General features: G+C 31.7%; 2 protein-coding genes across 3 annotated transcripts in view; one reads left to right on the plus strand and one right to left on the minus strand.

Moving 5' to 3' along the window:
• LOC127701957 (RING finger and SPRY domain-containing protein 1-like) overlaps nt 1-8862 on the minus strand; it is a 58355-nt gene extending 49493 nt beyond the window's left edge. The window contains exons 1-4 of the mRNA XM_052205932.1: nt 8748-8862; nt 5765-6046; nt 1213-1378; nt 88-217 (exon numbers count right to left, since the gene is read on the minus strand). Of these exons, the coding sequence (XP_052061892.1) occupies nt 88-217; nt 1213-1378; nt 5765-5958 (490 nt within the window). The 5' untranslated portion in view covers nt 5959-6046; nt 8748-8862. The remainder of the gene's footprint in view (nt 1-87; nt 218-1212; nt 1379-5764; nt 6047-8747) is intronic.
• A 289-nt stretch (nt 8863-9151) lies between these two features.
• Nucleotides 9152-18966, plus strand: LOC127700968 (uncharacterized protein C5orf49 homolog). Of its 2 annotated transcripts, XM_052204724.1 has the most exons (4): nt 9152-9368; nt 11974-11997; nt 15229-15348; nt 18118-18966. In XM_052204724.1, exons 1-4 carry the CDS (start codon nt 9228-9230, stop codon nt 18259-18261), a joined length of 429 nt encoding a protein of 142 aa, XP_052060684.1. In that variant the 5' UTR covers nt 9152-9227; the 3' UTR covers nt 18262-18966. The 2 variants fall into 2 exon arrangements, with proteins under 2 accessions (XP_052060684.1, XP_052060685.1); XM_052204725.1 differs by lacking the exon at nt 11974-11997.
• Nucleotides 18967-27654: the final 8688 nt, after the last annotated feature.

Consider the following 27654-nt stretch of genomic DNA (forward strand, 5'->3'; position numbering starts at 1 on the left):
TGGAACAGCCCTAACAGACAAAACTGCAAGACTTTCAAGCTAATTAATATACTGGGTGAGACTAAGTACTAAAATAATTGTCCCTACCTGCCAACTTTGCAGCAAGACATCCCAGTACTATACAAGTATTTCTCTGCTGACATTCACTGTGAAATCTCATGAATTCTCCACCACTTGGGTCATGTTTTAATCTAGTGTATAACTTCATTATACCATCCTGGAATTAACCAATCATAGAGATTAAAATCTTAGAATTTAAAATTGAAAATGACAAAAATTTGTTATAAAAATGAAAATATCTTATCTAAATCGACAGACTCTCTTACATTATTTTTCAGTATTTACTTCTTACAGGCGGACTATTGTGAGCATATGTATTTATAAATGTTACATGTATAATGAACACATGTATTTGTTTTGACATTTATGTGAAACTCCATATGGAGGTGCTCTTACTTACAAGAGGCTATTACATAGAAGAGGAAGACTAAGGACTACTCAGTAAATGAGTACTGGTAATTCGACAAGCTTTTATGTGGCAGGAAGAGCTGTAGTGGTAAATCAAGGTTTTCTTATGTGTTATTCAACCTTGCCTTTCTGATAATTCATTCTGGTCATTTCTGACCCATCCATCTACTAACTTATAGATTATCAGGGTTGATAAATTTGTTTTTGATATATTTATATTTGTAACACTGCTAAAAGTGAACACAATTAAGAATTTTAGATTTTACATAATTAACTTGCTTAGTAACAGAATTTATTTCTTTTGTAGATTGTGTATTGTTAATGTTATGACGAGAGGGGCTAAGGACATGCAGTTAAATATATATGAACATAAGTATTAATTATTAATGTAACAAATAATAAAATGGTATACTGTACTTTTTAGGCAAGCTGATATCCCTAATTGTGTTTGGTTTTATTTTAAAAATATTTTATGTTTGTTTGAGTATATAAACAAGAGCATAAGTGACTATAAATATCTATCATGATATTGATCAAATTGAAAAAAAATTTTGAGGTCCTGAACCGATTGACTTTTTTTTTGTAGACCTTTTGGTAAATTGCAAGTGGTTAATATTTAAAATGTAACTTACAATTTGATAAGAAAAAGTTTGTAGGGATTATTAATTTATTAATAGACCCAGGACAGCAGGACCAACAAGTATGTTTATAGTAATTGGCTGAAAAAATGTGTTTATCACAAACCTTTGTGGGTAAGGGGCATTCATCTAATAGCAGATCTATAACAGCAGGACCAAGTGGTTCATCCATTGGTATGTGAACAATTAGTCCTATAACAACATCTAGCCAGCCAGATTCTGTTTCACCAATCTGTTGTAGGATCAGCATGGCCTGAATAGGTTCTCCTTCCCTGATAATAATATAAAAATAAAGTTGAATCTTATTATCTCAAGCTTAGATCAAAGGAAACCTTATTATTATTCAAGTCAATTTTTTGAACAATATAAGAAGAGACATATAATACAAGAGATAGGCAACTCATCTTATTGCCATATAATACAAGAGATTGGCAACTCATCTTATCGCCATATAATACAAGAGATTAGCAACCCATCTTATTGCCAGTGAAAATTGGTTTGGTCCAGTAAAGTTATATGCATTAGTGATGGATGGGAACTAACCCTGTATATCATTCAAATCATCTTGGCATGACAAACCAGAATATATATGGTTTAGGGGTGGGGATCTCGACCATTTACAAGATACTAGAACATTGGGGGTGGGGGGAACCTCTGGGGACTGACCCTATACGTCATTCAAATGTTCGAGACATGACGAACAGGAATATATATGGTTTAGGGGTGGGGATCTTGACCATTTACAAGATATTAGAACATTGGGGGTGGGGGGAACCCCTGGGGACTGACCGTATACGTCATTCATAGTTAGAGATATGTTGAACAGGAATACATATGGTTTAGGGGTGGGGATCTCGACCATTTACAAGATATTAGAACTTTCTCAAATGGCAGGGGGTCGGGATGACCCCTGGGGACTAACCCTGTATATCATTCAAACCATCTTTGTATGACAAACCAGAATATATATGGTTTAGGGGTGGGGATCTTGACCACTTACAAGATATTAGAACTTTCTTAAATATCAAGGGTAGGGGGGTGACCCCTGGGGACTATCCCTGTATATCATTCAAACCATCTTCGCATGACAAACCAGAATATATATGGTTTAGGGGTGGGGATCTTGACCACTTACAAGATATTAGAACTTTCTTAAATGGCAGGGGTGACCCCTGGGGACTAACCCTGTTTATCATTTGATGTGCTTTATCATGACAAACCAGAATATATATGGTTTAGGGGTGGGGACCTCGACCAATTACAAGATATTAGAACTTTCACAAATGGCAGGGGGTCGGGATGACCCCTGGGGACTAACCCTGTATATCATTCAAACCATCTTCACATGACAAACCAGAATGTATATGGATTAGGGGTTGGGATCTTGACCACTTACAAGATATTAGAACTTTCTTAAATGGCAGGGGGTGGGGGTGACCCCTGGGGACTAACCCTGTTTTTCATTTTATGTGCTTTATCATGACAAACCAGAATATATATGGTTTAGGGGTGGGGATCTCGACCATTTACAAGATATTAGAACTTTCCCAAATGGCAGGGGGTTGGGATGACCCCTGGGGACTAACCCTGTATATCATTCAAACCATCTTCGCATGACAAACCAGAATATATATGGATTAGGGGTTGGGATCTTGACCACTTACAAGATATTAGAACTTTCTTAAATGGCAGGGGGTGGGGGTGACCCCTGGGGACTAACCCTGTTTTTCATTTGAAGTGCTTTATCATGACAAACCACAATATATATGGTTTAGGGGTGGGGATCTCGACCATTTACAAGATATTAGAACTTTCCCAAATGGCAGGGGGTCGGGATGACCCCTGGGGACTAACCCTGTATATCATTCAAACCATCTTCGCATGACAAACCAGAATATATATGGATTAGGGGTTGGGATCTTGACCACTTACAAGATGTTAGAACTTTCTTAAATGGCAGGGGGTGGGGGTGACCCCTGGGGATTAACCCTGTATTTCATTTAATGTGCTTTATCATTTAGAACATTTTCAAATAAAAAGATTGTGTCTATCACAAACGGTTTTCAATTTATAATCATTTGAAAATTAAAAAAAAAAAATCCCATAGGGTTCTATAGTAAAACCCTCTTTCTTTTTGTCCCTCAAAGTACCCCTTTATAAACCCCATTGCACAAACAAAACCCTGATTGCAGCACTAGACATGTTAGTCTAACATATTGTGAAACCCTAAGTTAATCCGACAAGCTGTTTCAGAGAACGGGTGCGGACAAGTTCAAATTTAAAAGCGGCAGAAGAAGAAGAAGAATAATAATAATAAGAACTGAGCAAAACCAATAAGTCTTCCCAAACTTCGTTTGGGAGACTTAATTAAAACAAGCTGAAATGTCCCGCCTTTTTTACTGACCATTGATTTTATGTTGAAAGTCTTAAAGATAAAGGTTTTACTACAAGTATTTCATAAAGTTAATATTTTTCATTTTTTAAAGATCCATGACAATGAGGTCAAGGTCAGATAAATCCTGTCAGACAGACATGTTCACCTTATAATTATTCCATACACCAAATATAGCTGACCTATTGCTTATGGTAATAGAAAAACAGACCAAAACACAAAAACTTAACATTTACCAATGAACAATGAAAATGAGGTCAAGGTCAGATGATAACTGCCGGATAGACATGTACACCTTACCATCATTAAATACACCAAATAAAGTTGACTTACTGCTTATAGTATTTGAAAAACAGACCAAAACACAAAAACTTAACATTGACCAATGAACCATGAAAATGAGGTCAAGGTCGGATGATACCTGATAGACAGCTAGACAGACATGAACACCTTACAATCATTCCATACACTAAATGCAGTTGACCTATTGCTGATAGTACTTGAAAATAGACCAAAACACAAAAACTTAACATTGACCAATGAACCATGAAATTGAGGTCAAGGTCAGATGAAACCTTTCAGACTGACATGTACCCTTACAATCTTCCATACACTTCATATAGTTGACCTACTGCTTATAGTATCTGAGAAACGAACCTAATCATGTAACTTTAATCTTGATCACTGATCCATATCATGAGGTAAAGGTCATGTGAACTCTGTCTGACGAACACATAGATGTTGCAAGGAACCCATATACCAAATATAGTTATCCTATTACCGATAATAAGTGAGAAATTCACATGACAAAAAAAAATGTAATTTAATATAATATAATATTGTTCATCCAGTCGCTGAACCATGATAATGAGGTCAAGGACAATGGGCACATGACAGATGGAAACTTTGTCACATATATTATCTGCATACAAGGCATGAAGCATCCAGATCTTCTACATTCCAAAAGATAAAACTTTATACAAATTGTTTACACTGCCGCTGCTGGATAGTAATACCTATGTCTTGCATGCTGCGACTTTTGTTGCAGCTGAGACAAAAAAATCAGCGAAAGAAGGGTGGTGTTGGATTGGCTGATACTCTTGGTTTTTTTATAGTGCAAACATGGAAATTTAAATGAGTTCTTGATCTATATGGTATCAAAGATATCATATAAATATTTTTTTGTGATCTTTGAGAATTTTTTTTTTAATTTGTACTTATCAATGAAACCATGAGGGCCATGTTATGTGTGATTTGGTCTAGTTGTCAATCTCTTGTATTATATGTATCTAATATGAGTTATATTTTATATAATTCACTCCTTTATTATATAATATGAATGACTTATGTTGGGCATATTTCACTGATATAGCACCCTCACAGGAATATCAAAAGACATATAGATTGATTGACTGTCAGAGTTGTACACAACAGATCAAGTGACAGTCTGCCTAAAACTAAAAAAAGTAACAAAAAGAAAAAGCTGAAATTTAAAGTGAATCAAAATCATATTAAAAATGTAATTATTAACAAAAGCAACACTAGTCTTTATTTCTTATTATGGTAACTGCATATAAAACTTGTATGTACCGGTAATGCACTGTAAATTGTCAATAGAGATAACTCTCCTTCAAATTTCTTTAAATTCTATAACTTTATATAATTAAATTATTTGATGTTCACAAATCTAATTCTATAAATAAATTTATACTACAATAGACAATAGACAATAGACAATAGATGTTTTATTTCCATTAAATGGGCTCACAAAGAGCATAATACAATATAAAACATTAATATAACGACAATAACAAAAAAAAACAATAGTCTAGACTAGTTTACATACAAAGAAAACAAAAAGCAGTTTGAACATGAATGAACCACACACACATACAAATATATATATATATACGTTTAACAGTGTTGTACCTACATACCATATTTGATTAAGACTGAATACTAGATAGAAATACCATGTTTTGTTCAATGTCTTGAATATGTTTTAACAATTCTTTGAAAATATTTTTAAATTGCCTGGTTCTTCAACAGATGATCAAGATTGGTAACTTGGGTTAAAAATAACTATTTTCTACAAAAAATATATGAGTTGGATGAAAATGTACAAAAATTTTAATTTCTGGCCTCGAGATAAAAATAAGGAGATGTGATATGATTGCCAATGAGACAATTATCCATTTAAAGACCAAAGGACAAAAATGTGTTCTAAAAAATATTTACTAGGCCCTTTGATCTCTATTCTACTTACGGATCAACTAATGTCCTGATCAAATGTAAAGTTTCTAGGACTGCATGCCGCACTCTACTATTGGCTGCTTCATTTACAGGAGAAGTTGAACTGGCAGAATGACGCTGATGTAAAGGTTGTCCACGATTATATGGTACCCTATTTGCACTCCCATGTCTGTCTTCTATCTTATCTTTACATACACAAGATCCCATAGTATCATGAGGTAATGTGATACATTAATAGAGCATCCATTTTAAACAGTCTCATTTTGAATCATACGAGTTAGTCACATATATTAACCTAAAATATAAGAAAGTATAATTAACATATCTGTACATCATAAGACTTGCTATGAAAAAGTTTTATTCAGATACTTCAGGATTTACCTCATATAGGGCATGCAACAATTGGCAGATCCAGTATTCTGGACTAATATGTACGCATTATGAATTCTACTGAAAATATATGTCCTTTGCTAGATTTCTATAATTCAGGTTTGCACAGAAAAATCAAAACAAAAATTTACAAGAAAAGAGAAAATTTTGTTCTCAATTTTTAATTTTTCTTTCTGAACAATGATGTTTGTCTGGCCCCTTCTTATGGGTGGCTATTTCACAACTTGTTCCCTATGCCCGTTTCTGTAGTTAGTTTAAGATTTCAATGAACATAATTTTCAAATAACTGGTAAATTATTAAGTCGTTTATTTTATTACTAAATTACTAAACACTTTTACCAGATTCTGTCATTGATACAAAGATTTGGTTTTGAAGTTTTGCTTTACCTATAAAATTCTTATAAAAGAACAGGATATCATATCCTATTATTTATACAAATGTTGTACATAAAGCATGTAAATTTAAATACGATCTGTGCAATGTAATTGCTCCTTTGAATTAACTTATTCTTTAAATGATATCATTTAAACACCTTAGTAAAATCTTTGAATATAGTTTTTTATTGGTACTAACATTGATTTTGAAACATTAGAACATAATTAAATATGTATTGCTTTTAATTTATGAAAACTTATAGTCCTACATCCTGTCAATATTATTTACTAATATATTGACATTGCACAAGGTCCTGCTTTTCTCAGACTGATTATAATGTCTTTATAATAAATTCGTCTGAATGTACCCATTGATACTTTAGTCTGGGAGAACATGATTTAGTTGTTATTGGCTTTGAACTAGCTTTCATTAACTAAGTATTCTTAGATCTATACTTTGTGTATTTTTTATTAATATTAGTTGTTCTTGTACTTTGTGACAATTTGATGAGTCAAGCCATTTCCATCTTGTTGTTGGTTTTATGGTTTCTCATTTTGCCATCATGGACATGTCTGGGCCTTTTATAGCTGACTATACAGTATGGAAATTGCTTATTGTTAAAGACTGTAATGTGTCAAGTTTAAGTAAACCTAATTTGGACTCTGCTGGATAGTTTTCTCATTGGCAATTTTACCACACCTCCTTATATTTTTTGGTGTGATTATTTTTCTTTTTTTTTTGTGCTGTCACAACAATTGAGAAAATAGCAGAATTATGTTATTCCATAAAATACATTTTCAGAGTTTTAACTAAACACATGTGAGGAATGCAAAAACAAGTAGTTGTACTTTAATTTATTTTAAGGACTGCATCTAAAACAGCATAATCTGAAAACTGACACTCTTGAGTTTACAATGTTGTCCTTGCTGTAATCAAAAACACAAGTAAAGATACATTCATTGTACAAATTTTTACAGATAAAGAGTTATTATTATTCCTTCACACATTTTTGTTAACCTACTTGGTAATCTTCTGGAAAACATATATATGCAAATCTATAGGAAATTGTGACAGACCTAAATAACAACAATTTAGAAATTGTCACACGAATTTTAGCTTTTATATTGGCTTCTTTCTGTCATCAGCCACAGCAAAAATAATTTTATCAATACCATTCATATCAGCTGACCCCTCTGGACATATTCTCATGAAGTAATCTTTTTATAATTTCTATGATGATGATTTTGAAAACGTGTTTTATGTTTAGTGGCAAATAACACATTCATATCAGGACGATGACATCTTCATCGTGTTAATGGTATATGAATATGAAGCCTGCTTTGTTCTAGCTAGACTGGAACTCTGGTCATGCTAATCTGTTTTTTTTTAATGTTCTAATCAACAAACAGCTGTTTTTGTACATGTAATTGGGAATGAAGAAAAGCCCTGGCAATGAAGATCTGAATTAAATACAAAATTCACACTGACAGATGAAACATGTGGAGCAGGATCTGCTACCTGTCTTTAGAGCATGAGATCACCAGTTGTTTTTCATGTTTTTGAACTTGGGTTCATTTTGTTCAGTTAGAATTATATTTTAAGTTATTCAGAGGGCCTCAGGGGATATTATTATTATACTAAATAATGTTGCCCTCTTTAATAAAAATAATAATTATTATTATTATATACAAAGTCAGTCTTTAGTTTTCTATGAAGTAGTGGTTAAGTGTTCTGTATACTGCTGTTTCGTCGATTTTTGTTTTTTGTCATGGTTTGGTCAGGGTTTTTTTTTCAAGTTTTGTTGCCCCTATGGAATCTTTATCCTATCTTCACACTTTGGGAACCCATAAGCTTTGACATATTTCAACCACATTAATTAAATTCTTGTCATTTTTCATTTTTAAGCTACATTTACTACAATATTCAGGCTTTCAAAAGTCTGAACACAATAATCAAATCTTGTATTTATACATTAAATTCTTAATACAGGTGCATGTCTAGAAATCATATACAATGTGACACAATATTAGAAGTAAAGGCAACCATATTCAAGATGATATAATTTTCAAGAATTCTTTTTACATGTTTTAAGCAATTTCAATTATATATCTTTTGATGAACTCTTCCTTTTTTCAAGTTTTCCTGGATTACAAAGCTTCATCAGATTATTAGAGTCAGTGTTTTATAATTGAGATGAAACACACGAGGAAGTGTAATTTTGTAAACAAACCATTTTTGGCAGCCATTTTCCCACAAGATAAAAAAAGGGGTAGTGGACGTCGGTTGGAAATCAAAATATCAGCATTTTGGGACGTTAGAGATATCCTATGTAAAAGTAAAGAATATAAGAGTATGAAAATCAATCAAACTATCCAAATTCTTGACCTGACAGAGAAACATTCAATAATTTCCAGGTAGATCATTAAAAAATATCTAAAATAGATATATGTCATCTCCGAAAATAAATAAGACGAAAACTATCTTAACATTTTCTTTCTAACATGCCAAAAATATTATATCATTCACCAAATATTTAGAGTTCATACAAATTTTATTCATAATAGTTAAAATCTCCTGTCATTATGTCAAAAATGTAAGTATATGGCATTTCACCCAGGTCGATATACATAATTTAGGTATACCTAAGAGCACCTGGTAACGGAAGTTGACGCTTTTAAACTTATCGAGATTGAGATTGCAAGGGAAGAAAATGGCACAAAAGCTTGAGGTGAAAACCGAAACCGATTCATTTACCTTGAAGGGAAGAAGTTGTGAGTTATCAGCATTTGCATACGTACCCACACAAAGAAATGAACCACCCGAACGAACAGTGTTTAATACTCCTAATAATGTAAGTTGAGCATCCTTTGGCTTTGTTTACATTGGTAACATGATATTTGTCTCAATGTTAAGGTACTGAATTAGTTTTTTCTGATTTTTGTGTACATTGGTATCTGAATCTTATTATGTTATGTATTTACAGGAAAACATTTTGCTACATTATCTTCACCCTTTTGTTGTCAGAGCATAAGAGTAGAATGTGTCACCCTTTCAACAATGACAATGTCTTTTTAACCCATTAATTTTAATCCCCTTTTACCAATCCAAGTTCTTTTGACAATACATCTAAACCAATTTGTCCGCCATTACTGGCCATCCCAGATGTTCCCGTTAAATTATGACTTCATACTTCATTATAATGTACTTGTCATAAAAGAAAATGTCTGACGTGACAATTCTAAAGTGCTTGTTGAATGTCAGAATGACACCAATAGTTCAAGTGTTGCAAAATCTCTAGTCAGGTGTAAATCAGACATGGGGTCAATTACTTTTGAAAGTAATTAATTACATTCAATTACAATTACAAAATCTTCAATTAAATTACACATTACATTTGACTTTTTTTACAAATGTAATTAATTACTTTCCAATTACTTGGCAAATGTAATTAATTACTTCAATTACTTTTGAAAGGAAAATTTAGAACATGCATTTATTCTATGATATGTACATAAGAATCATACATTGCTTTATAGTAATAACAAGTGAGTCTAAGATCTACAGTGACTATTTTCAAATTCAGCCAGTATCAAAGAAGAGTAAAAGTTAAATATCTGGTGTGTTACGAGAATAAAGAAAAAACAAACATAAATCTGAAGTGCACATAATACTTTGTCTATCAGGAATCGTTAGGACTAGATGTCTGGTTTAATTTAATGCTCAAAATGATAAAAAGCCTTATTCAATATTTTGAAAATATTAAATTTTGTTTAATTACCTATTGAAGTTTTATGTTTTAATGTATTTCATGTATTTCAAAATGATACAAGAAATTTTAATTTTTTATTTTGATCACAACTTATTAAAAATATTTTTCCTAAAGAAATGATTTAGAAAGTCTGACTTTTTAAAAAATATAATGTATTTTAATCACAATTAATTAATTTAAAAAAAATCATGTATCTAGGGGTATATTTATCTCTCTCTAATTGGCTTAACACCTGTTTAACATGCAAACATAACTGTTGTAAAAACAGTCATTATATAGTTTATGCTAAAACAAATAGCCAGGGGTTATATTTATTGATTGACTATAACCTTTCAAATTGATTATGTTAAATCAATGTCTAACAATATCTATCTGAATATACATGAAGGTAACAAGCTAATTAAGGTATAGGACAGTGACTTACTATGGTTTCTTTTAAACACAAATTATGGCATGTTTCTACAATATTTTTTTTTCTTTTTTGTTCATTCATTACAAAATAAAGAATCTTCTATGGTTGTGTAATTACAGAAGGTATACTGTGTAGGCTTTGATTTGTCAGCTACCTACATTTACTAAGGTCGTGGCCTTTAATACTTTTTTGAGAAAACACAAGATTCAATCTTTCTAATCCCAAATTTCAAATGTAATTGAGTTGTAATTGAAAAGTAATTGTCAATTACAGACAATTTTGGCCTTGTAATTCATTACTTTCAATTACTTGTAATTGAAAAAATGCTCAATTACACATTAAATTCAATTACTTGAGAAATTGTAATTAATTACAGCCAATTACAATAACATATTTCAATTACCCCATGTCTGGTGTAAATGAGGTATAGCAGATTCAGAAATAGAGATAAGGTCTATAATCAGGACAATCATGTTTTTCTCTTTTTCCTTTTACCCCAGATTCCATATATGGAATTCCAATCTGGAAATATCGGTTTACTTAATAAGCTGTAACTTCTTTGAATGTGCTGATATAGCACAATGTAGGACACTTTGGTACTGGGACAACATCATACATTGTATATACATGTATCCTAGCAAAGGTACAAATAACTACATGTATTTTAAAGAAAAGGAAATTTAAATGTGTGTTATTTTATTCGCATACATCAGATATATGTAACTTTGCTATTTTATTTGATGATAGCTGGAATACATTATCCTATGCATTATTCTATTTTAGAATCAGATAACCAGAAGATTGTCAGTTTACATTAGTATATGGCATACATTTATGATAACTAACTGTTATTTACAAATGTAGGAAAAATGTATCGGTGATAAAGAAATCATTATACATGTGTAGGAAACAATTTTTTTTTATAAATGGCTTTCAGAATTGAAAAAAAGATGTACATATACTTAAATGTTGGTTATTGCAAATTTATTTTTTAAATTTCTAAAAGTCTCGAACCATAAAATAACAAACGAGGAAAAATGAAAGGACGCCCATTAATTGACACATCTTATGTAGTAATTCCTGTTTTTCATATTTCATCAGTGTTTTTTAAACACCTTTTATCATGTCTTGTTTTATCTTTGTTTTTGACAGGACATTACTACATATCACCTTTCAATTTCAGTACTAAGCAAAAGGTTATTCATATAAGGTGGTTCTTGTTACTTTAAATATTTGTAAGGATTTAATTGTCATTATTTAGATTTTTGCTTACAGATGGATTATGAACATCAAGATCAGGTAAATGTATGATTGCAAGTGTTGATCAGTTGCTTGCATGGTGCATGATTGTTACAAATTTGCTCAAGCAAAACTTAGTAAAAGGGAAGGGTTGTGTTTTTAAAATTGATTGCTAAAGATATTTAATACATATAAGTGTATTTTCGGAAAAAAACGATGTTGAAGATTTTAAGTCATTGATTTTGGAGTTTGAGGAAATTTGATGATATTACAGATATACATTTTAAAGGGAATACAATTACATATTTAATTTACAGCATACCAATTATTCATAAAAAAAATCTAATCCAGCTGAAACTGTTATTTTCAAAATCTTTATATTCTGGGTCTATTTGACATACTGTTCTGCAAAACATCATCAATGTTTTGCATGAAAAAGTCTTATATCAGTCATTGTAATAGGATTTTGACCTTTAATATTGGCATTATCATTCTGACAAATTCTTTGATGAAGATGTATCTGGACAACATGCGGCAATGTAGGGCTGCTGTATATCAAACTTTGAAACCTTAACTTAGATATGACCCTGGAACCTTGAGATTTCAATCACATCATTAATAAATATATCTTTTGAATAGTTAGTTGAATTTTTTTGGGGAAATTGTATTTTCATCTCAATTCTGTTTTTCATCAAACTATCTTAAAACTAAAACAATGATATCTAGACCATTAAATCAAGGTCGTCTATACATTATCCTGATTATGTACCTTCCTTTGGACTGTATTTTGGGTAAAAATTATGAACTCAAAAGTTGAAGGAGGCAGACAGATACAGTATCATTCAGGGCATAAAAAAGATATTTGTTCTTAAGTGTTTCTCGTTTCTTGTTTTTTTATAGATTAGACCGTTGGTTTTCCTGTTTTAATTGTTTTACACTAGTCATTTTGGAGCCCTTTATAGTTTGCTGTTCGGTGTGAGCCAAGGCTCCATGTTGAAGGCCTTACTTTGACCTATAATTGTTTACTTTTTATACATTGTGAATTGGACGGAGAGTTGTCTCATTGGCACTCATACCACATCTTCTTATTTCTATTTGATAAAAGAAAAAAATATAACAAAGAAATACTAGGTAAAACAAAACAATTAGACTTTTCAGCTGGATTATGTAAGTAACAGCAGAGACATATATACACGTCTCTGGTAACAGTATCATATGATCAGGTCTTCTACTGTGAAATCAATATATTTATTATTAAGGCTACTCTAGAAGACCAATCAAGATATAGTTTTTTCTTAAATGCCATATTTTGCATCATTGTTGTTTTTATTGTTGTTGCTAGTTACTAGTCTGTTTTTGACTAATGCTATTTTGCTTAACAAAACAACATATTAGTGATGAAAATAATGAATTACATTAATGATATATTTATATATAGTTTCAAATATTAATTATTTACCCTGATACAACTGAAAGCCTTAACAAATAGTTATCATACAAGAATATGATGAACAACAAAAGAAAGGCACCACCCAAGTTTGATAATTAGATAATAAAAATTGAAATGTATAGATCTTTATAATGAATAAAAGATAAAAAAGGAAGAGAATATTTTTACACAGCATTCTGACATCTATAGCAAAAAAATCTGTGAAAATACTGAATTTCTGACTTTTCATGTCTAAATAGATAATACCCCTCCAAAATTTAAAAGATGTTTTCTTTCTGTTTTTATTTTAATTTTCTAATCAAAATTTTCGCCCACTATTTAACTTAAAAAATGGAAGCTAATTAAAATATTATATATTTACAGAAAGTTTGGATAATATATAAATTTTGATAAAATATGATTACTTGGGAAGAGTGGTGTGTTACTTATGTTGTTCAATATAACTGAATTGTATTCGATATATCGGTAACTAAAATATCAGTACATGTACTTTACAAGAAGTTTCATATTGGACCTGTTAGAAGTTTCAATTGAAGGTTCAAGTATTACTGTAAATTCAGAAATTATTGCGAGGTTTTTATTTTTGCGAATAATGCGACTGGGTAAACATCGCAATAATAAGAACTCGCATTCTGATATATGACAGATATATATGTATGCAGCCTTTCCACAAATCGCAATAATCAATCTCGCAATTTTGTTAATTCTGCAAAAATCGCAAAAATAAATGCATGCAATAATTTCTGAATTTACAGTATCTAATTACTATAAATTGAATTACTGGAAAAAAACATTTTGATCTTGTTCTCCAAATTTTCATGTACAAGTATGTTAAACTATAAAAGAAAAAATAGTTATTTGATATTTTAAATATTTTTCTGACTCCTCAGATGAGAAGTTTACCAGATTTTTTCTGTCTGTTGAAAAAATATAAATACTTTGATATCCTCAATAAACTGTAAAAACGTCATTTACAAAGTAATTAATAATAAATTGGATTGAATTGTAGGAGGGGATTTGCTTCTTGCAGTGTGATTTATATTGAATCCACAGAAGACAAAACAGTATAAATTTATAATATGTATATGTTTCATATTTTGATACCTTTATTAGAATAGAACCCATGTGCTATATAAGCTGGTTACAGTTGCACAGTTATTTGACAGATATTTGATAGTATATGACACCCCTAGATAGAAGGCTATATCACAAATTCCAATTTTTACACATAATATAGAGAAACCTTTTATTGTTCAGATTTTATTTTTTTGACATATTTTGAAAATTATATAAAAATGTTATTAACAATTTCATTACAAAAAAGTTTTCAGACCAAACAGAGATGCTATGATGTTTAAAAGCTCTCTTATATTTAATTTTAAGAAACTTTCATTCTAAGTGATATCTTTTTTTTTGTAGTTTTCATAATTTTTTTCAGTATCTTTTATTGTCTGAAGTATATACTGAGGATTAACTCTGTTTACTTTTCATTTCATTACAACTTACCCATGGAAAATACTTTTTTATGGTATTACATGTATAATGATTAATGAGTAATATGTATTAAAGCAGCTATTTGCAAAAATACACAAAAGGACACTAATAACTTTGTTAAAAAATAGTGGCCAAAATCAGATATGATGCATATTTTTTAAATTTTTATAGAACAATGCCATGAACAGAGTTCTCTGGTCTGATATTTGGAAATAGCTTCCATGCAAGGGTCTCTTTTTAATTCTTTGTATTGTAGAATGACACTCCATGTGTTTGATGCAGGTGTTGAGTGTTGTTCTGGAAGTAAGTTACCAAAATTTATTATTTAATTCAACTATGTATTGTAGGATAGATATCCAAAGTTGACCTATGACCGTCTGTTTAGAAAAGAATTTGGTTTTAATAACAAACTCCACAGAGATGACAGAGAACATGCAAAGTCAAGGGGACTAGTTGTAAATGATGAGGTAAGGCTATGTCATTACTAACAAAATAATTTACCAAAAAAGATAGAGGTATACATTAAGGATGCAGCAATCCAACAACACAAAAAAGATACCTTGAAGTCTCAACATGTGGTGAGCTTTTACTATACAAGGATGGCAAAGTCGGCAAAATTATACAAGTTTACATATATGCATATTGATATTGATACGGTACGTCTAAACACTGCTAAGGAGTCCTTAGTGCACTAAGGACGTATACTATGCCACTAAGGACTAGATGGAGTGCTGTTACATGCATTATTTTTCCATATTAAGTTAGAGATTGATATTTAATGCATAAATTAAAAAAATTATAGAAAAATAATCATAAATAAACGAGTTATTAAGCATTGTTTAAGCACGTGCCCATTTTTCTTTGATATGCCGAAAATCAGTGAACCGATTGACACGTGCCATATAACATAACAACTGAATAAACAATCATAATCTTTTTATTTTAAGTAATTAACAATTGTATCGAAAAGATTAATGTTTAATAATTTATAATGAAATATGTTGTTCTTATTTGCAATGATTAAAAGGACAAATAATTTTATTTATTTTTTATTTCTTTCTCGACAAAGTTATTTGCCATTTGTGCACGACTTTGATGTGCGCCAACTAATAAGTTAAGAGTGTGGTCAGCTTGTTAAATGTTTATGTAAGAGCATGGAAGTAATATTTAGAGATACCAAGACAAAAGGAATAGATATATTTATAAGTTTTTTGTTTTAATTCCGACAAAGATGCGTGTTTCGTTAAAATTTATGAGTAAATTCTGTAAAAAATATCAAAACCGGGTGTTTGCTTTTCCACTTTCTATTACTGCTTCATACTTAGTAGGAATTACGATTGAATTGAAAAAAAAATCATGTGACGTCCTTGGGGTTATTCTAAACCACTAGTTTTCAACCAGTTTGATAGCTGTTTACAAAGGCTTCATACCGTACTTATTTTTTCTTTTTGTAATTGTTCGACATTTGTTTTTCTCTCAAAGTATAAGAAGTTAAAATATCATTATCGAACTTTGAAGTTTCATTTTTAAATATATAAAGGAGACAAATGTTTTTTTTTAAATGTTCCACAATTTTTAGCACATTATTTCCGAAAATTATCCCGGCCCGTATGTGTTAAATTTAGAGCTTTAGATATAATTTTGACATAAAAAGGTTATGCATCGTACGAATGCCTTGAAAATATGCTTTTTCATGATGTGAAAATATGCTTTTTCATGATGTGAAAATAATCATTTTTTGTAATACAAGATAATTTGAATACTTTATACCTAAATCTCTCACGTGTAAAAATGAAAAAAAAAAAATAAGGATTTGTATAGTATATTACTATATAAATCCTTGAAAAAACAAACAGAAATATTTTCAAATATATTTTCTTTTAATCTATTTTTCTTTAAGAAGAACAAGTATGTCAGAAGGAAATCCGATTTGTATTTTTTTAACCAAATTGTCTGTTTAAGATATTGTATGAAATAATGACTATGTTGTATATGCTTTACTCATTGTTGAAGGCCGTACGGTGACTTATAGTTATTAATTTCTGTGTCATTTTGTCTCTTGTGAAGAGTTGTCTCATCGCCAATCATACCACATCTTCTTTCTTATATTGGTTGCATGTAGTAAAAATTTATTATCATATTGAATTCGTTTTTGTCCAGTAATAAATTGCTTAACGTCTTCATATATGAAAATAAATTTAGATATATTGCTTTGGAAACAAATCTATTATTTACAAGAAATAATTACAAAATACTCTTGAGAAACTGAAAAAAAAAAACATGAATAAAATTTTAACAACTTATTCAGTGCGAAGTCAAATCAAAATTGATCACTGAAATATAATCTGAAAAACTATTCATTTATTAGTATCCAACTTTTCCAATATTGTCGATTAAACACAACAGATAGCAGGATTCCCGTGTAATCAGTTATGTAATTTGACACGTGTCTAACGGTTCATTGATTTTCGGCATATCAAAGAAAAACAGGCACGTGTCTAAACAATGTTGAATAACTCATTTATTTGTGATTATTTTTCTATAAAATTTGAATTTTATGCATTAAATATCAATATCTACAATAATATGAAAAGACACTACATATAATAGCACCCCATCTAGTCCTTAGTGGCATATCATAAGTCCTTAGTGCACTAAGGACTCCTTAGCAGTGTTTAGACGCACCCATATTGATACTGCTATAATAGTATGAATTCACATGCACAAGTACAGTACTGTATAGCTTACCAAATAATATGAATTGGACTATGCAAAGTAATAATATAAGACTGGTATGAGTTTTACGCTGCATATCCACAAAGCTGCAACATTATCTGAGTTTCACTATAGAATTTGGTATTGCTAAAAAATAGAATGAGTTTCACTCTGCATATCTGCAAAGCTTATATCATAATCTGAGTTTCAATATTGAATCTGGTATAGATAAAAACACATACATTTTTTCTTCCATTTAAACAATTTCTTCATATTTTTATAAGTTTTGATTGTACAGTGTTGCTTGCATGCATATGAACTTAACTCTACAAGTATGAATCAGTATACATGTATCATATTTTATAAGATAGTATGATTTTCCTTGATATGTTTGAATCTGTCGACACAAATATTAAACTACCAAAATATATAAATACCACAGTGACTCTAATCTTTTTTGTTCAGAGTACACTTAATGTTGAAATCTGTGATCTCTTCACTATTTCATTTAATCTTTTTAGGAACAACCCAAGGATGTACCAACGCTTTCATCAACAGAATATGGACACAGAATAGACATGGCTACTGACCATCCAGACAGAAAACATGTTAGAATAGCTCGTGTTAAAGCAGAATTCTTCAGGAGAAATGGAATCACATCATGATTTTTGAGAACATTAGAAATTTATTTCAAATTGTGCCCAGTATAAAGCATTTCCTGTATTGGAAGTTATATTTTGAATGACTGTTGAATGTGCAATCAATGTTTTTGACACAAATTTGATATATTATGTGACTTAGTGTGTACTTAGGGAATGTATGGAATATTGTTCTAAACTTAATTTGTTCCTATGAAACCTCTTATTATAGAAAAAAATCAAGTGAAAAATTTAAAAATACCAGTCTCATAGTATTATAAAAGAATGTCTAATCATGATTATCATGATACTGCCAGTATAAAAAAAACTAAAATCTTTGTATCCATTCGTGAATTTTTATACCAGGTTTCAGCAATGTGTTGTTGTCAAATTTCTGTATCTGACCATATACTTGTTATTAAGGGGAGATAATTTATATTTTTATATCAAAATAAATAAATTTTGTGTGCCTGATTAACTGATAAAAAATGCACTAATTAAAAAAAATATTACTAGTTTAACCAATGGATCGAGTCTATAATCAAAGGCCAGTCTGGTTATAGATAAAAGCATTACTGTGATTGGAAATAACTGTGATACAACTCCACTTTGTTTTAGTGATCTTTTTATTATGATATTTACATTCAATTGTACTCAAATAACCAACTGTATTTGTTTGTTGGATGGTTGATGTTACATGTAAATGTGAGAATAAAGGAAAATATTTTTGTATTAGAGACTTGTGAATATAGACTACATTGTTCAGTAAAAAATGAAAATATGTGAACTCACTGTATGTCGTGTCTGCTTTACTGGTAAGAATTGAATTTTATATTGAATGTTTTAAACTACATGTATCATATTAACTTTACATAATCAATAAACCATGAAAATTAGGTGAAGGTCAGTTGAATCTTGTCAGATGGACATCTTACACCAGATCACTCCTAGTTTTTTGTCTCGCCTGTGACGAAAGTCGCAGTATGCGAGACATAGGTATTACTATCCGGCGGCGGCGGCGTAAACTATTTGTATAAAGCTTTATATTTCAGAAGGTATAAGACCTGCTTCATACCTTGTATGCAGATACCTTATGTTACGAAGTTTCCGTCATTTTCGTGGTTCAGTGACTGCTTGAAAAAAATTACAGTTTTTTTGTCATGTGAATTTCTCACTTATTATGAGTAATAGGATAACTATATTTGGTGTATTGGTTCCTTGCAACGTCTACATGTCCGTCAGACAGGGTTAATCTGACCTCTACCTCAATTCATGGATCAGTGATCAAGGTAAAAGTTATGTGATTAGGTCTGTTTCTCAGATACTACAAGCAGCATGTCAACTATATGTGGTGTATGGAATGATTGTAAGGGTTACATGTCAGACTGGCAGGTTTCATCTGACCTTGACCTCAATTTCATGGTTCATTGGTCATTGTTAATTTTTTGTGTTTTGGTCTGTTTTTCAAGTACTGTAAGCAATAGGTCATATATTTTTGGTGTATGTGATGATTGTAAGGTGTACATGTCTGTCTAGCTGGTGTCATCTGACCTTGACCTCATTTTAATGGTTCATTGGTCAATATTAAGTTTTTGTGTTTTGGTCTGTTTTTCAAATACTAATAGCAATTGCTCAACTATAATTGGTGAATGGAATGATTGTAAAGTGTACATGTCTGTCTAACCAGTGTCATCTGACCTTGACCTCATTTTCATGGTTCATTGGTTACATTAAGTTTTTGTGTTTTGGTCTGTTTTTCAATTACCATAAGCAATGGGTCAACTATATTTGGTGTATGGAATAATTGCAAGGTGTACATGTCTGTGTGTGAGTTTTTATCTGAGATTGACCTCATTGTCATAGATCTTTAAAAATGTTAAGTTTATGTGATACTTGTAGAAAACCTTACTCTTAAAGACTTTCAACATAAAAGCAATGGTCAGTAAAACAGGCGAGACATTTAAGCGTGTGCACTCTTGTTCTAAGGTTCATGTTCATGTAACTCAATCTTAGTGTCTGTAATTATAATGTCTTATAGGCTGTTGTTTGTTTTTTTGTTGCATGTCTTTTGTGGGCTATTGTTTGTTTTTTTGTTGTATGTCTTTTGTGGGCTATTGTTTGTCTTTTTGTTGTATGTCTTTTGTGGGCTATTGTTTGTCTTTTTGTTGTATGTCTTTTGTGGGCTATTGTTTGTCTTTTTGTTGTTGTCTTTTGTGGGCTATTGTTTGTCTTTTTGTTGTTTGTCTTTTTGTTGTTTGTCTTTTTGTTGTTTGTCTTTTGTGGGCTATTGTTTGTCTTTTTTGTTGTATGTCTTTTGTAGGCTGTTGTTTGTCTTTTTGTTGTTTGTCTTTTGTGGGCTATTGTTTGTCTTTTTGTTGTATGTCTTTTTGTTGTTTGTCTTTTTGTTGTTTGTCATTTGTGGGCTATTGTTTGTCATTTTGTTGTTTGTCTTTTGTGGGCTATTGTTTGTCTTTTTGTTGTTTGTCTTTTTGTTGTTTGTCTTTTGTGGGCTACTGTTTGTCTTTTTGTTGTTTGTCTTTTGTGGGATATTGTTTGTCTTTTTGTTGTTTGTCTTTTTGTTGTTTGTCTTTTGTGGGCTATTGTTCGTCTTTTTTGTTGTATGTCTTTTGTTGGCTACTGTTTGTCTTTTTGTTGTTTGTCTTTTGTGGGATATTGTGTGTCTTTTTGTTGCATGTCTTTTGTGGGCTATTGTTTGTCTTTTTGTTGTATGTCTTTTGTGGGCTATTGTTTGTCTTTTTGTTGTATGTCTTTTGTGGGATATTGTTTGTCTTTTTGTTGTATGTCATTTTGTTGTTTGTCTTTTTGTTGTTTGTCATTTGTGGGCTATTGTTTGTCTTTTTGTTGTTTGTCTTTTGTGGGCTACTGTTTGTCTTTTTGTTGTTTGTCTTTTGTGGGATATTGTTTGTCTTTTTGTTGTATGTCTTTTTGTTGTTTGTCTTTTTGTTGTTTGTCATTTGTGGGCTATTGTTTGTCTTTTGTGGGCTACTGTTTGTCTTTTTGTTGTTCGTCTTTTTTGTTGTATGTCTTTTGTGGGCTACTGTTTGTCTGTTTGTTGTTTGTCTTTTGTGGGATATTGTGTGTCTTTTTGTTGTTTGTCTTTTTGTTGCATGTCTTTTGTGGGCTATTGTTTGTCTTTTTGTTGTTTGTCTTTTGTGGGATATTGTGTGTCTTTTTGTTGTTTGTCTTTTTGTTGTATGTCTTTTGTGGGCTATTGTTTGTCTTTTTGTTGTATGTCTTTTGTGGGCTATTGTTTGTCTTTTTGTTGTATGTCTTTTGTGGGCTACTGTTTGTCTTTTTGTTGTTTGTCTTTTGTGGGATATTGTGTGTCTTTTTGTTGTTTGTCTTTTGTGGGCTACTGTTTGTCTTTTTGTTGTTTGTCATTTGTGGGCTGTTGTTTGTCTTTTTGTTGTTTGTCTTTTGTGGGCTACTGTTTGTCTTTTTGTTGTATGTCTTTTTGTTGTTTGTCTTTTGTGGGCTATTGTTTGTCTTTTTGTTGTTTGTCTTTTTGTTGTTTGTCTTTTGTGGGCTATTGTTTGTCTTTTTGTTGTTTGTCTTTTGTGGGCTATTGTTTGTCTTTTTGTTGTTTGTCATTTGTTTGTCTTTTTGTTGTATGTCTTTTTGTTGTTTGTCTTTTGTGGGCTATTGTTTGTATTTTTGTTGTATGTCTTTTTGTTGTTTGTCTTTTGTGGGCTATTGTTTGTCTTTTTGTTGTTTGTCTTTTGTGGGCTATTGTTTGTCTTTTTGTTGTTTGTCTTTTTGTTGTTTGTCTTTTGTGGGCTATTGTTTGTCTTTTTGTTGTATGTCTTTTGTGGGCTATTGTTTGTCTTTTTGTTGTATGTCTTTTGTGGGATATTGTATGTCTTTTGTGGGCTATTGTTTGTCTTTTGTGAGCTATTGTTCGTCTTTTTTGTTGTATGTCTTTTGTAGGCTGTTGTTTGTCTTTTTGTTGTTTGTCTTTTGTGGGCTATTGTTTGTCATTTTGTTGTTTGTCTTTTGTGGGCTACTGTTTGTCTTTTTGTTGTTTGTCTTTTGTGGGATATTGTTTGTCTTTTTGTTGTTTGTCTTTTTGTTGTTTGTCTTTTGTGGGCTATTGTTCGTCTTTTTTGTTGTATGTCTTTTGTTGGCTACTGTTTGTCTTTTTGTTGTTTGTCTTTTGTGGGATATTGTGTGTCTTTTTGTTGCATGTCTTTTGTGGGCTATTGTTTGTCTTTTTGTTGTATGTCTTTTGTGGGCTATTGTTTGTCTTTTTGTTGTATGTCTTTTGTGGGATATTGTTTGTCTTTTTGTTGTATGTCATTTTGTTGTTTGTCTTTTTGTTGTTTGTCATTTGTGGGCTATTGTTTGTCTTTTTGTTGTTTGTCTTTTGTGGGCTACTGTTTGTCTTTTTGTTGTTTGTCTTTTGTGGGATATTGTTTGTCTTTTTGTTGTATGTCTTTTTGTTGTTTGTCTTTTTGTTGTTTGTCATTTGTGGGCTATTGTTTGTCTTTTGTGGGCTACTGTTTGTCTTTTTGTTGTTCGTCTTTTTTGTTGTATGTCTTTTGTGGGCTACTGTTTGTCTTTTTGTTGTTTGTCTTTTGTGGGATATTGTGTGTCTTTTTGTTGTTTGTCTTTTTGTTGTATGTCTTTTGTGGGCTATTGTTTGTCTTTTTGTTGTATGTCTTTTGTGGGCTATTGTTTGTCTTTTTGTTGTATGTCTTTTGTGGGCTATTGTTTGTCTTTTTGTTGTATGTCTTTTGTGGGCTACTGTTTGTCTTTTTGTTGTTTGTCTTTTGTGGGATATTGTGTGTCTTTTTGTTGTATGTCTTTTGTGGGCTACTGTTTGTCTTTTTGTTGTTTGTCATTTGTGGGCTGTTGTTTGTCTTTTTGTTGTTTGTCTTTTGTGGGCTACTGTTTGTCTTTTTGTTGTATGTCTTTTTGTTGTTTGTCTTTTGTGGGCTATTGTTTGTCTTTTGTGGGCTATTGTTTGTCTTTTTGTTGTTTGTCTTTTTGTTGTTTGTCTTTTGTGGGCTATTGTTTGTCTTTTTGTTGTTTGTCTTTTGTAGGCTATTGTTTGTCTTTTTGTTGTTTGTCATTTGTGGGCTATTGTTTGTCTTTTTGTTGTATGTCTTTTTGTTGTTTGTCTTTTGTGGGCTATTGTTTGTATTTTTGTTGTATGTCTTTTTGTTGTTTGTCTTTTGTGGGCTATTGTTTGTCTTTTTGTTGTTTGTCTTTTTGTTGTTTGTCTTTTGTGGGCTATTGTTTGTCTTTTTGTTGTTTGTCTTTTGTGGGCTATTGTTTGTCTTTTTGTTGTATGTCTTTTGTGGGCTATTGTTTGTCTTTTTGTTGTATGTCTTTTGTAGGATATTGTATGTCTTTTGTGGGCTATTGTTTGTCTTTTGTGGGCTATTGTTCGTCTTTTTTGTTGTATGTCTTTTGTAGGCTGTTGTTTGTCTTTTTGTTGTTTGTCTTTTGTGGGCTATTGTTTGTCTTTTTTGTTGTATGTCTTTTGTAGGCTGTTGTTTGTCTTTTTGTTGTTTGTCTTTTGTGGGCTATTGTTTGTCTTTTTTGTTGTTTTTCTATTTGACAATTATGTTTTACTATATTCAACTCTATGCTTGTCCCCTTTGATATCTTCTCCCTCTTTTTACAATCATATAGTTGACAATTTGCTTATCTTGTTCGAGTTACAGACCTAATCGCAAAAGCTTAACACAGACCAATGAACCACAATAATGAGGTCAAGGTCAACTGAACCCTGTCAGACATACATGTAAACTTTACAATCAGTCTATACACCAAATAAATTTGACTTATTACTGATAGTATCTTAGACAGGACTAAATCAGGAAAAAGTTTGACTAGTGAATTATGAAAAAATACATTACAATAATTCTATACATTGAATACAGTTGACATTTTTACAGAATCTGAGAAATGGATCTAAACACAAGCTTTATGTTGATTGCTGAACCATTAAATATGGTAAAGGTCAGGTGAACCCTGTCTGACAGACATAAATTCCTTGCAATGATTCTATTTACCAAATAAAGTTGTTTTATTACTCATATTAACCAATTTTTCAAGTTGGAACTAAACCATGAAAATGAGTTAATGGACATACCAGACAGAAAGTTCAGACCACAAGGCATCTGCCTACGTTATGAATAATCCAGTTCTTTCTCAAATATATAACACTTTAAACTAGGGATGTTAACTCGGTGAACAATTACCAATTGTCATTTTGAGTACTCGCTCCGGAGTATATCTACAACACAGAAACACAAAAATACGCGTATTTTACAATCTGTGGTTTGTTGTTCAAGCCAGACGAAAAACCATCTACACAAGTCTCTTGTACAAGGTATAACACACCATAATTAATAGTTTATTACCTACAACTAATTAAGTAAAAAACAATAATCTTATCAATATAATTTAATGAACACCTATCTAAAAATTATAACAAGGAAAAACTATATCGAACAATAGTATTTGGTAATCGTAAAGAAAACACATTTAATGATTACAAAGTCGTAAGGATTAGAAGTTTAACTATTTACTGAGGGTTACCAGAGGATGCAACGAATGAATTTATTTGGAAACATTATTTTGTCAACTATCATTAGGGACAGTCGGTTTTGTAACTTTGTAAATTACAGTCTTGCAGATGAAAATATTTGCTCTGACGGTACTGATGTGACGGAATGGCTAAAACATGTTTAGTTTAGGGTGTTAGGCTTAGCCTAGGTATAGCCCACGTATTTTCAGAGACATTTTAAATGGAAGTTTAGCACACGCATTCAAACAAAATGTATTTTATTTCCTAGTAGGATTAATCAGTGGTGCCTATTAAATTTTCCGAAAGTTTTTCTAAAGAAGATCAATTTCATATAAAGAAGACAGCAATATTCTAAAAGGAAACCGATAAGCAGAGTATCGTTTTTGGTATTCGATACTCAGTACTACCGAACGATACTCAAATACTCGAGTACTTGTTGACATCCCTTCTTTAAACAATTAGTCTATACTGTTGTCACCATCACTCTCAGATAACCAACATTCCATGCAGGCGAGACCAAAACTTTTCAAACTGTTATCTCATTAAAAACAAATTATTTTCTCTAAGTTTGTCATTTGTGCTAAATAAGTTCATGGAGATGTAATCAACAATGCATAATGCACAAATATATTCTACTACTTCATCACGTGAAATATGGTACATCTCCACTGGAAGCAGCTTAATTTTTAATGAAAAGGTGTATATCCATGAAATGTCTTAAAAAGGTAAATGTCTTTAGTGCATTATTGAGTAATTTTCCAGTTATTGTATATAAAACAAATAGATGTAGTATGGTTTCCAATAAGGGAACTATTCACTAGACCATGACTAAAATGATATCTTCACACCTACATGTCTTCTAAGAGGATCAAGAACAACCTTTTAGGTCATAATTCTTCTACTGTGGTCAACTATGAGCCAGGCAGACATCCTGAGGTATTTGTCCTCGATAATGAGCCATAACAGCCTAAGGCAACTATCTGTAACTACGAGATAGACCAACATCATGAGGTATTTGTCCTCAATAATGAGCCAAAACAGCTTCTTAAGGCATCTATCTGTAATTACAAAACAGACCAACATCATGATGTATTTGTCCTCAATAATGAGCCATAATAGACTCGTAAGGCAACTATCTGTAACTACGAGATAGACCAACATCCTGAGGTATTTGTCCTCAATAATGAGCCATAACAGCTGCATAAAGTCGCATAAGGCATCTATCTGTAATTACAAGACCGACCAACATCATGAGGTATTTGTCCTCAATAATGAGCCATAACAGCTTCTTAAGGCATCTATCTGTAATTACAAGACAGACCAACATCATGATGTATTTGTCCTCAATAATGAGCCATAACAGCTTCTTAAGGCATCTATCTGTAATTACAAGACAGACCAACATCATGATGTATTTGTCCTCAATAATGAGCCATAACAGCCTTGTAAGGCATCTATCTCGGACTACTAGACAGACCAACATCATGAGCCTCAATAATGAGCCAGAACAGCCTCATAAGGCAACTGTCTGTAACTATGAGATAGACCAACATCCTGAGGTATTTGTCCTCAATAATGAGTCATAACAGCTGCATAAGGCATCTATCTGTAATTACAAAACAGACCAACATCATGAGGTATTTGTCCTCAATAATGAGCCATAAAAGCCTCGTTAGGCATCTAACTACGAGATAGACCAGCTACGTAAGGTATTTGTCCTCAATAATGAGCCATAACAGCCTCGTAAGGCATCTTTCTCTGACTACGACATAGATCAACATCATAAGATATTTGTCCTCAATAATGAGCCATAACAGTCTTGTAAGGCATCTATCTCGGACTACAAGATAGACCAATATCGTAAGGTATTTGGCCTCAATAATGAACCATTACAGCCTCATAAGGGTATATCTATAACTATGAGACAGATCAACTTCGTGAGGCATTGATCTTCCACAATGAGCTAGCCAACATTGTAAGGCATTGGTCACTAACAATGTGCAAGACCAACCTAATTTATACAGAAGGACAACTAACAGCCTAGTGTTAGTTAAAAGCATTAAACTAAGATCTAAGTAAGAATACATGTATAGCCATTGGAGTATAGGCTCACACTATTATGTTATCTTGTTGAGATTACTGCAAAATCTGGGTCAAGAATTTGCTAGGAGTGTTTTTATTATTTTTAGCGGTAGTATTGTTAAACCAACAGCTGTGGCTATCATCGATAGTTTCATGTAGTATGGATAAGCACATCCTACCCTTGCTTTCCTTAATGAGTCTTATTTTATTTTCTTGTTCAAGTTAGTGTCATCTTGTTGGTAGCTGTGCAGGTTTTTTTATGCCCCCACAACTTAAAGTTGAGGGGCATATTGTTTTACTCCTGTCCGTCCGTTCATCTGTCCGTCCTTCCGTCCCATTATGGGTATATATAGTTATTCCAGATAACTCCTTCTAGTTTTAATGCAAGGGTGTTTTCACTTTGGTGGCTGTTTGTACATATATTGAAGGTGTGCATGTGGTCAGGGTTTTGATTTTTATTGATATTTGCTTTTTTGGGAGATAGTTGAACTTTGTCGTTTTTGGAGTATATACTTGCAGAAGAGGTGCATAGCGTTTCCGGATAACTCCTCCTACAGTTTGAATGCTAGTATTTTTTCACTTTGCTGGCTGTTTGTACATCTATTGAAAGTGTGCATGTGGTCAGGGTTTTGATTTTTGTCGAGCCTGCGACTTTTGTCGCAAAAGCGAGACATAGCGATCCTACATTCCGTCGTCGTCGTCGGCGTCCACACATATTCACTCTGTGGTTAAAGTTTTTGAAATTTTAATAACTTTCTTAAACTATCCTGGATTTCTAC

This window comes from Mytilus californianus, unplaced genomic scaffold (genome assembly GCF_021869535.1).
Source record: "Mytilus californianus isolate M0D057914Y unplaced genomic scaffold, xbMytCali1.0.p SCAF_5, whole genome shotgun sequence".
NCBI lineage: Eukaryota > Metazoa > Mollusca > Bivalvia > Mytilida > Mytilidae > Mytilus > Mytilus californianus.